The sequence below is a fragment of the Vipera ursinii genome (genome assembly GCF_947247035.1).
Source record: "Vipera ursinii genome assembly, chromosome: 4".
Taxonomy (NCBI): Eukaryota; Metazoa; Chordata; class Lepidosauria; order Squamata; family Viperidae; genus Vipera; species Vipera ursinii.
Genome location: NC_139514.1, coordinates 34825829 through 34838108, shown reverse-complemented (window position 1 = coordinate 34838108; position 12280 = coordinate 34825829). Strand labels below are relative to the sequence as shown.

Below are 12280 nucleotides of genomic sequence, written 5' to 3'. Positions count from 1 at the left end.
GCCCTATAAAATCCCTGCGAGCCTTAGAAGTTAATAAAGAATTAAAGTTTCCGGGTTTTAGCTATCGTCCCGAATTTCCGCACCCAGAGCTGGAAGCCCTGAACGTACGCCGCCTCCAAGAATCACTTCGGGCGGAGCTGATTGGTCGGACCGATCACGGAAGGGCTGCTCGGATTAAGAAGCGATTGGAGGGCGAGCGTTTGAGTTAGGCGGGGTTGGTTTCCCGGGTGACGCGGGCGGCCTCGATGCTCCTCGCGTCGTGCTGGCAACAAAGTTGGAAGCGAGGAGCTGCAATTGAGGTGTGTGTCATGGCGGCCGCCGAGGAAGGGGACGCGACCGGGGAAGCAGCAGTGGTGGAGCGCGGGCCGGGGGCGCTTTATCACATGTTTGTCATGATGGAGGATCTGCTGGAGAAGTTGAAACTACTTAACTACGAGGAAGACGCGGCGTTGCGGAGCCACAACATGAGGCCGCCTTCCCGGTAAGGCAAGCAAGTAGGCCTTGGTTGTTGGTTTTCTGGGGCGTCTGTATGTGGGGGTGGGGGTGAAGGTTGGAGTGTCATAGAAGATAAATCTCGCTCTTTCCAGTTGGTTGAATACATTGTCTCTCTAATCCCAGCCAGTAACTGTGTCAAGGGCTTTGTGGATTTAATAGCTAGTGTTCACGTGTGTATTTAATTTAACGAGTGTGTCTTGGGCTTTTTGCGGGCAAAGCTGGGGGTTGGGATTGTCGTTCGTGAACGACCCAGTCCCAAGACTTATCAGGCGGCAAAGAACATTGAAATGGTTTTCGAGAAAACCTTGGGGAACGGAAGTGTTTTGTGCTGCAAGTTCAGTGTGTAATAACTTTCGTCTGAGACTTTTTATTCAATGAGATCCGGTGCCGAGTGAAATCAAGGCCTATTTCTGTATAGAGTTAAGAAAAAGTAAGAAACATATATATATATATATATATATATATATATATATATATATATATATATATATATATATATATATATATATGTATATGTATATGTATATGTATATGTATATGTATATGTATGTATGTAATGTATGTATATGTATGTATATGTATATGTATATGTATGTATGTAATGTATGTATATGTATGTATATGTATATGTATGTATATATATATATATATATATATATATATATATATATATATATATATATATATATACCAATCATACTGTGCTGTTTCAGAATAACAGGTGTTATGCAAACTGCAGAAAAAGAAATAGTAAAAAAAAGATTTGATGAGAAAAGGAGACATGAAAACTACTGTGCTGTATCTCTACATCTCTATTAACCTGAGAGTTAATTTTGTTAAACTAGTTAGAATTTATGACTTGCTCAGGAAACTTCCATGAAATTGTGCTGGAATAATTGATGATTTCTTCCTTGTTTTATTTGTAATCTTTCAAAAATATAGTATCAGATATATGACAAGCCTTGTTTATTGCAAAGAAACTTTTCCTAGAGATTCCTCCTCAAATTATTGAACAGAATAATGATTGTAATTCAATAGATAAAGTTCTTTGGGCTAGAACTTTTTCTTCCAGACTCATTCTAAAAACGGAAACTACCAGTATTTATAAAGGCAAGAATAAATGAGAATTTTTCCGAAATGTCTTTTATAGAGAGCTGGTGATATAAATGTATGCAGTCTTTTCTAATATACATCTGTGTTAAGGCCACAGGATAGGCATGCATCAAGCAAATGTGTTACATGTAAAGAATACTATTCATCTTATTTAGAGAAGTCGCATATTTATTATAATTTTATATTGGCAATATACCTAAATTTCTTTTTTCTGATTTCTCTAAATGTACTCTAAGTCATGGGATTCTTGAGCAACTATTTATTATTTACTTAGGGTTATAGAGCATTTGGGTAAAAAGCTATATATAACTCTTAAAAATGGACTATAGAGATATTTTCACATTATAAAAACTGAGTCTGCCAGACTGTGGCTATGATTGCATTCTTCTAAAACATGTGACAGGCTGTGTAGCTGTAAGTTTAGGATTTTATCATGAATATTAAAATAGGTGCCATTTTTCAAGACATTCTCTTAAATTCTGGTATACATTAAATCCATCTTTAAAATGCAACAAATACTTTTAATTTATTTCAGTTATAATATTTTCCCATCTATAGGGAAAAACAATGATATACATATTAACTTGGTTTGCTTATGCAGTTTTTCTTCTGGGATAACATGGCAATAGTTTAAATGTTGCCAGTAAAAATTTCTTCCAATCACTGTCTACATTTTTGTCAGGCAAGTAAAATTTATTTATGGTGTATATTGTTTATATACTGTCAATATGGATTGCAGTTCTATTTTTGTGACTTGGGCTTCATATAATATTCATGTAACAGTCTCAGAATGTAGAAATGAGCCCATTTATTTTGTCAGGATTACTTGAGTAGACACATGTTTGTGTCTTGACTTGCATTTTGGTCTATAGTCCAATCCCTTTTACAACATAGGAATTTAAATTAAAACATTTCCAAGAGATGACTGTCCAGACTCTTTGCATCCAGTGAAACAAAGCTTGTCATTTTCCTGAGTAATTGGTTCTACTGTTGAAGTGTTAGGATGTTTTTCCTAACATTCAACTAGAAATATCACTCAGTCAGAATTTGTATGTATTTGCCATACTGATTTCTTTCAACAATATAGAAAGCTGGTGAAACAGTGTTTTTAAATGTCTAGTTGTAATTGTTTATTTTTAACAAACTGTATAATTTTAAATAATTTTTGTATTCTTAAGTCACAAAGATATATATCCAATTTTGTTACAACTTTAATGCAATCAGAATATATGAAGATAGATTAATAGGTACATAAAAATGGAAAAATCAAATTCAACATGATAAAACATGATACAGAATAACATTATAAAAAACATTAAAAAATGTTCCAAATCCTTTTTCTTAGGTATTAGATTAATATACTTAATGTGAAATTGCAGAATAGTGTAATGTCAAGGTACTAAAAAAGCAAAATAACTCCAATTTGGAGCTTTCTAATATTTCCTATGTAATCGATTGTATGAATTTCTTTGTTAAAAATATAACGTAGATAATAGATATTTTGGAATTGTTCTCAGAGAAGCTTCTTCTGAAGAAATCCAAATCAATCCGAGAACTCAGAGTAGAAAATTAAGTTTAAAAACAAATCTAAACTATTATGTTCAGATCAAATTATCCCCTGGTATTAAGCCTCTAATATTAAATCAATCAGCAAACCAATAGGCCCCAAATAGACAGATGAAGTAGATATTATCTTTGGATAACTATTAACCTGCTATTTGGATATCTCAAAAGATCTTGTTAAAAACTGCCTTAAATGAGTATTTGCTGATCATGACGATATATGGAATTGAAAGTAAGTTATAAATTATAGTTAGATTTGTTCATTATTGTAATATACGTTATACGTTTAAGTTATCTTATGTTGCATATTATAAGTTATGTATAGTATAATGTCTTCAATATTACTAAATAAGTATATTAAAATAGTTATTTTTTCTCTGGTCTTTCTTAATAAAAATTCTTATTTGTATGAATAATGAGCCATTTACTTTTATTTGTGTACTACACTGGATGCTTCCATAGAAGATCAGATAACAATGTATTTAATAATCTGCTAAATAGCTTTATACATTTTGAACAAAGCTCCTGCCATTAGTTATTATAGAGTATGAGAGCACAAAAATATGGTAAAAGATGAAAACTGCTTTTAAAAGCTTTGATTTACATTATTTTTCTGTAATTTTATTTATTTTTTTTTTATTTTAATTCCATTTATATCCCGCCCTTCTCCGAAGACTCAGGGCGGCTTACAAGCTTAGCAAGTAGCAAGTAGTAATAAGTAATAAGTAGTAATGTATACATATAGTTGTGACATAAAATTCTGAAAGCACTGCAAGGAAAATGGAAAGGTATTAAGAAAATTATCTCTCAGTGAAATATAGTATGTTAGAAAAAAGATTGTGGGCATAGATGATGTACAAATCGGTGGATAATCATGATTTTTTTAAAAAAATAAAATAATCATATTTAAATCAGATTTTTTATCAAATTTATTTTAATAAAATGCTTTTGGAATAAAAAATCTATCTAAAGATAATTTTTTATTTAAGATACATTAATAATTTAGTTTATTCAGTATGAAATGGAGCTTGGTTATGTAGCAGGAGGCTGTATATTTTGCATATTTACATTTTTGGTAAACTCATTCAATGAATCCAAGCTCTGCAAGCTGAGATAACATGCAGTGCATTGATGCTTTCACACAATTTCACAGTAACCATGAGATAAATCATAAAGTTCAGAAATATTCCTTTATCCCATTGTTTTGCAAGTCAATGTACACTACAAACTCTATGATTGTTTGAAGAGAGTGCATGTGTACCAGGCTGTAAGTATTTTAGTTAAAGAATTTGAGTAGTTCTCCAACTATGTATGATTAACCTATCAACCTAAAATCGGTTCTGATATCACTGTTTTACTAACCCGACAGCTTATTATTCTAAATAGGAAACCTTCATTTTGTTTGCAAGTAATAATATTAAGGAATCTAACTACCAGCAAGAATGAGTCTTTACATTTAAAGAGCACCTGTCATTTCAGATCCATCATGGCAGCGACTGTTAGCAGACATCCACTCACTTGCTGTCCGCCACGTCTCTCATCTTGTGTCACTTACACATCAACAGCCATCCCATTAAAGTGAATGGGACTGTTGGTGAGTCAACAGTGGGTCAGAGGAGGAGCTGCTGCGGGACAGAGATGACAGTTGCTTTTTAAAAATTATGATTTAAATCAAGTTGATTTAAATCAAGCCTTTTTACTAGTGATTTAAATCATGATTTAAATTGACTTTTTAAATCAAATCCACCCTGGTACAAATAGAGAAATTGTCTTTTTAGAACATTTTTTTCAATACAGGCATACTAATTTCTGCTCCTTTTTCTTTTAAAACAGGCATTATTTTGCATTACCTATTAACCCGGGTGAACAGTTCTACATGTTTTGTACACTTGCTGCTTGGCTGATTAACAAGGCAGGGCATCCTTTTGAACAACCACAGGAATATGATGACCCAAATGCAATAATATCTAACATACTAGCAGAGCTGCGGTCCTTTGTAAGTAAACTAGTTTACCACCTCTGAATTGTTTTGATGATTCCTAATAACTTTGTAGACTGCAAAAGAAGTTTTTTTTTTACATTTTAGAAAAATTATATTGACTTAAGAAAAAATGGATGACTATATAGAGTAGTGGTGAAGTATAAGAAGCATTATAGCTGAGCAGCTAACTGACCTTGAAAGCTAAAAAGATTGGACCTGATTAGTACTGGAATAGGAGCCTACTAAGAAATGAGCAGTAGGGTGAACTGGAAAATAAATAAATACATTAAAAATCACAGGAAAAGGCAGTGACCTGTAAAACTATATGGACGTTGATGAAATCATCTGGATAGAAGCTTGACTGGATGATTGAGAAAGCCAGAGAATATTAAAAAGTCAGTATGTGTTCCATTGATTATAGAAAGACCTTTGATTATATCAATCATGTCAAGCAGTGGAATGTTCTTAGAAAAATTCTAAGCATATAATTCTATTCTGAAATCGCAGAGCCACTGATTGTCCTGAAATATGTGAAATCTAGACACAGATCAGAAAGCCAGAGGCCAGTCGGAACATGGTGAAACAGAATGAGGCCAGTTGGCAAAGCAGTGAGAGTGTAAATTCTCCCCTTATTTATTCTATCTGCATACTGAGAGAAGTTGGCTTGGAAGAAGATTAGCATGGTTTTGGATTGGAGGAAGAAGGTCAGTAACCTGCACTATGCTGATAACACTGAAAGCTGAAAATACAAATCTGCAGGGTTTGGTAATGAAAATCAAGAAGCACAATGAAGATAATGGGCTAATATTATAGGTAAATCATATCAAATTTATGACAATAAATAGAGCAATGAACAGTACAAATGACAATGAAGAGATTGAAATAGTGCATAGCTTCTGCCTTTTTGCATGGACTGTCAACAAGTAAAAGAACCATCGGTCCAGAAATACATTGCAGACTAGTATTTGGTAGAATGCTAATAAAGGACTTGAAAAAATTTATTCACCTACCATGATCTATCTATAGCTACAAAAGTCAGAATAGTGCAGGCAATGACTTTCCTTGTGATGAAACAAGCTTTTGTTTGAAAAAGCAGTATATAAATTATATTGATGCTTTTGATTTTAAAAAAAAAACATTTGAGTGTCAAAATTTTAATAATAAAAGAACATCTTTGCTGTTGGAGAAGACTCATGAGGATATACACATAGCCAAGAAAACAAACAAATGGGTCATCAAATCAATCAGCCCAGAATTTTCTGTCAAGGCACAAATGACCAGATTCAAATTACCCTACTTGGATGCAGGAGGCTGCATGTTCATATTGAGTTTTTTTAATTGAAGCGCACAGCATCAGTATCAAATAATGAACTGTGATAAGCTAACATTATAGAATGTAAACTAAAGGTGAAACTGCAAGTGTTTTAACTCACAAAAAATATTTCAGCTCTCTGAACTAACTGCAGGAGGATGAAAGAATGATTGAGAACATAAGAAGGTTGACTCCTATTATTATTTAAATACTTAAAATGTTCCTCACAAGATATGGCTATCAGTGATTAGGAATAAAATTGGAGTAGCAGAACATTATAAACATGGAGGAAGCCAAGCCATGATTACAGATTTTATTTCTTTCAATGAGACTCACCTAACTCTTCTTTAGACAGTGGTTTCATTACCCCAGTTGAAGGTATAGTGATCTTGTGACTAGTCATTAGGGTTTCACCGTATGTTTACAATAGAGCCAGTTGAAATTGTAGTAAACTTAGCCAGTTATCCTACTTTGAACACATTAAGATCTAGCTCTCTGGATAAGTCTACAATGCCAGAAAGGTGGAAGGAAGGGGGATGACCAGCAACAAGGTGTGTGGACTTAATTATAGTGATGATAGGTGCACTAGTGAAAAGATTAGCTACAGATTGTATTGGAGAAAATCTATGTTGTCAGTAATAGTTGCACCAATTCGATGCCATATAATCAAACTTGACTCAAATTAGACTTTAAGAAAATTATAGAAATAATTGGTTTTGTATATATTTTATTTATGATAAAAGATAAGTTACTAATTATACATAATCAGTGCAAAAGGTAAATACTATCAAACTATATTAAAACTTTAATGTAATTAAAAGAAATATAAATAATATAATACTTGTACCCTCCAAAACAGCAATAACTATAGAATATGATTTAGCAACTGTTCTAAAGATGACTATTGTTTAGTTCTGTTAGTGATTGGAGAATATGCTACTCATTCAAGGTGTTTGATTAAGAAAGGTGTTATTAAAGATCTACGAAGCCATATAGAATGGGCAGCATTTATGTATGAATAATTACCTTAGTTTCTCCCTCTAGGCATGTACATAAATCCTCTTGCGCTGCAATATTAAAGCAGGGGCTTTTTAGTGAGGTGAATTTTAATTAGATAATTAACTGGAGCGAAAAATGTTCCAGACAAAGCCACCACCATATGAAATCAAACCATAGATGATAGTGCGGATCTTTTCTAATCATCAGTAACAATTACACATTACCCCAACTCATTATTGCTTTCTTAAAACCCACAATACCAGGTTGAGAGTCTGTAATATCTTCGATTTTATAATGCCATTTTTCTAGGTCAATAAAAAGTTATCTAAAAAAACCTGAAGACCCAAATGACCCATTGCTGAAAATAAATTTTAGCCAGAATTTTATATGACACCCTTGAAACAAGCCTCTAAAGCAGGTACCGTATTTTCCGGCGTATAAGACGACTTTTTAACACATGAAAATCTTCTCAAAAGTCGGGGGTCGTCTTATACGCCCAGTCGCCTTATACGCCGGAAAATAGTAAACTCTCGGGAGCAGAGACGTTAGTGGAAACGGAGAAATCCAGCGTTCGAGAATGGCAAAAGACGGCCTCCTCATAAATAAACCGACCAGCCCAACCGAGGCTGAGGCTCCAGATTACCGGCGTCCTACGGCAGCAGCCCTTTTTTTTTCTGGAAGGGAGCGGGAGTTAAGCATGTGCCGAGCCGCTGGTGCTCCGCGAGCACAAGAGCTCAAGGGAGTGCGAGGCCGACCTGACATGTTCGTGCAGAGCTAAGCTTCACCTGACCCTGGGAGTTTGACTTCAGGGTGTGGTGCCGCGGCAAACCTACAGCAACACCCACCCGGGAAGGCGCAGCTCGGGAATTGCGACAGGCAGACCGCAGCGGAAAGCTGGCGCTAGGGCTTCAGCAGCCCGGGGTCGCCCCTCCGCCCTGAAGTAGAAGGCGGCCTTGGGGATGGTGTGTGTGTGAATCTTAAACTTGCGGCGCAGGGCTGAGCCCGTTTCTTTCCCCCCCACTCCTCTGCCACCCTGTTCATTAACTAACCTATGGAAAGAACCGCCTTCTTTCAGACCTGGTGCCTTCCCGAAGTGTTGGGCCACAATGCTCGTCGTTCCTGGCTGAAACAGCCAGCGCATGTGACTGAAGTAGAAGGGGGCGCCAAGGTGAGAGGAGACGAGGTTTAGGTGAGGCAGAGCAAAGCTGATCTCGAGGCCAAAAGCTCTTGATAAACCTTCACCTAATTGAGAAGCAGCCCTGACTTCCTACTTACCCGTATTTTCTGGCGTGTAAGACTTTAACCCATGAAAATCATCTCAAAAGTTGGGGGTCGTCTTATACGCCCAGTCGTCTTATACGCCGGAAAATACGGTATACCATGTTCCAGATATAATAATGAACTGGAAATTTTGAAGAATTTGGGGCATGACTTTTAGAAATATAGATGATGATATTTTTCAAGGTCTTAAAATTCATTTATACAACCAAGTGGTTAATCACCTATGCCTTAGAAATGTAGAGCAGAAAGCATAGCTACCACTTCTGTTGCTAGCAAAATAGCATTAGCAATCAATAGCAGTTCTTATTTGACGTGTTTAAGCAATCCACAATTGTAAACTAACTTACAACGTTTAAATAATTGGCTCTGTGCAAGTATTACTGATTATCTGTAACTTGCATATCTCGTACTACTTTTGTTTCAGCATAACTGATGCTTTCCTATTAGCAATACAAAGCAAGAGCTGAAATGTTCTAGCTTACATATGTTGTAGAAGCATTAAAAGAAGTTTATTTGGCATAATTTGTCCAATTAAGTTATCTTCGTACTTTGTACTATAGAACTTATGTAAATATTGAAAACTGGGAGCCCATACCACCTAGCCCTTGTTTGAATTGAGGCAGAAAAGCAGAAAAGCTACAATAGGTAGCCTGAATTCAAGTATTTTCCTGCCATCTGGTAATTAAAAGTTCAGGTAGTCTTAACAATCATACTTGGAACCAACAGTACTATTGCTAAGTGACACAGTTGTTAAATGAAATATCTTATGACTGATAGATTTACAACCCACTGCAATTGTTTAGCAAAACACCTACAGTTCTTAAGTGAGACCTCATGTGTCTCTGACCTGCAGTTTTACTGTTGACTTATCCATTATTGGAATGCAGTTGTGAAACATGCAAATGGCAGTCATGTGTTGCAGGAAGCTGTAATGTTTGTAAATGTCCACTGCTTGCATAATGTTCAAATTTTGATCATGTCATTGCAGGGATGCTGTGATAAGTGCAAGGACTGGTTGTAAAGTTACTTTTTCAGTTCTGTCAAAACTTCAAACGGTTGCTAAGTAGGGCAGTTGTTAAGTGAGGATTACCTATAGTCCTTGAAAGTGAATAGAAAAGCTGTGGGCAAAAATTCATAGCCTCATATATCAGGACAGAGTCAGATGTCTTTAGTAAAACAGTAAAAAAAAGAAAGAGGACCATGAAGGCAATTAAAACACCATTTAGCAAGATGCTGCAAAAACATGCATTAATCAAATGTTTTATGCATTCTACTCCAGACTGAGTTTACTCAACCGGTAGATAGTCCTGTACTAGCCAGAAACCAGTTTCTAATATATACGACTAGTGTATAATTTACTGATCTTCGTTAGACACTAATTGGGCGAAATTTATCAAATCATCTGTCTCTTTTTTTTTTTTATTGAAAAGTTTTAAGATACAATTTTCCTTTAAAAACCCCCCCTTCCCCCTCCCTCCTCCCCCCCTTGCCTCCCCCCTCCCCCCCTCCCTCCTCCCCCCCTACCTCCCCCCCTCCCCCCCGACTTCCCAGAGCTAAATACAAGGTATATATATAAAAAAAGCAAACATAAACAACCATATACTAACAACTATAAATTCTAAAATCCATCACTCTCTAGCTTATATAGGATAAAACAAACCTTAGCAATATTAAATATATATAAAAAACTAAAATAAAAAAAGAAACACTCTCTAACTTATATAGGATAAAACAAACCTTAATAGTATTAAATATATATTAAAAACGAAAGAAAAAAACCCCAAGATAGAAAGAGAAAAAGAAAAAGAAAAAAAAGGAAAAAAGAGTTATTCAAATACTACATAATACTTCTCCACCCTATACTTATCCTAAATAGACTCCATCCATTTTGTCCATTCCATGATATAACGTTCTTACAGATAATCTTTCAAATTAACCAAAATCTTCGCCACCTCAACCAAATCAGAAAACTTTAAAGTCAACTCTTCTATAATCGGCCGTTCCTCTTCCAGTGCCACATCTATAATTATTCCAAACAAAAAAAAAGGTTGCGAACAAAACTTTAACCTCCATTTAAGAATCTTCTGTATATTCCACCAAACTTTAATCCAAAAAAGCTCACCCTTTCCACAAAACCACCACATATAAAAATATATTGCGTCTACACCCAAACCTTTTCCCACCTCCCATACTTGACTATAAATACGTCGTAGAAAATCCATAGACTTCTGCAAATCCTGCTATTTTCTCTTCTTAGATCGTTTTGCAGCAGCACGCGTCACCCTCTGTTCTATAGAATCATCCGACGAGGTTATATCTTGATCTCCTCCAACACCGTTGTCTTCTATCTGACCATCTTCGGCCTCTTGATGCACTCCTTCTCCAGATCCCTTTTCAGCTTCCAGAAGTGTTAATGGCGTTGCATTTAAAACATTATTGTAGAAATCACGCGCTTGCATCACAGTAACCAGACGGTACCTTTTACCTTCGTGCGTCACCATCAACCCAACTGGGATCTCCCATCTGAACCTTATATCTCGTTGCTTGAGCTCTTGCACTAGAAATGTAAAATCCTTCCTTCTCCTTAGAATCTTTGGAGGAATTTCTTTTAAGACCAAAACTTCTTGATTAGCAATCACAACTTTAGTATCATAAGCAGCTCGTATAACTTCATCTCTAGTTTCCCTTTTTGCAAAATATACCACCACATCTCTAGGCAACTTTCTCTGTCCAGCAATCCATGAATTCACACGAAACACTTTATCCATGCCTCATTTTATTTCAGATGCTGGGCTGTTTCAATACTACTTCAAAAGCCTCAGAAACCAGCTGCTTTAGATCTTCCTTAATATTCTCCTTTAAGCCTCTAATTCTAATAGCAAACTGCATCTGGTAATATTGAGCAAGACTCAGTTCCTTTTCCATTTTGTCTTCATTCTCCAATACTTTTGCTTCTAATATAGCATTCTTTTGAGTCAAATCTTCTAGCTTTTCCTCCAATTCTTCCACACAACGAGCCACTTTACACACTGAAGACAAGATGTCTACCTTCATCACTCTGAACTTCTGTTCCATCCTCTCCTCCATTCTCTCCTCCAATTTCTCCAATTTCTCCTCCATCTGTGCAAATCTATCATTAATTGATTCCAAAATTACCTGGGTGTGTTTTTCAAGAGCATCTTGTAAGTCCTTTGATGTCAATACATCAGAAGGATGCAGCGCCTGCAGTAATGATTGTTGCACCGGAGAAGTTCCAGCACTCCGAAGAGTTTTAGGGGGTGGTTTAGCCGCCATCTTTTACCAATTGTGACGCACTTTCACTTCAGATTTATAATCCAAAAAAGTCCATCAAGCTGGAGAGTAAAATATAATAATCCTCTTCACCTTTTCCTCTTGTATCGCTCTGCCTGCTCCTTTAATCCATAGTCATTCCTTCAGGCAGGGGTGGTCGCAGACGCCTGGCTCTGCTCCAAGAAATCAGGAGCAGAGGCGCTGGCCAGCTGGGAGCAGCCCAGGCTACGGGGGAGTTCAATCCT

At 36.0% G+C, this 12280-nt stretch overlaps 1 protein-coding gene across 3 annotated transcripts in view; it reads left to right on the top strand.

Moving 5' to 3' along the window:
• Positions 1–268: 268 nt before the first annotated feature.
• IFT57 (intraflagellar transport 57) overlaps positions 269–12280 on the top strand; it is a 56717-nt gene continuing 44705 nt past the window's right edge. For all 3 annotated transcript variants that reach the window (XR_014492384.1, XR_014492385.1, XM_083361580.1), the window contains exons 1-2: positions 269–481; positions 5005–5167. Coding sequence is in view for 1 of the 3 variants with exons in the window: in XM_083361580.1 (XP_083217706.1) it covers positions 309–481; positions 5005–5167 (336 nt within the window). In the remaining 2 variants the exon portion in view is untranslated. The remainder of the gene's footprint in view (positions 482–5004; positions 5168–12280) is intronic.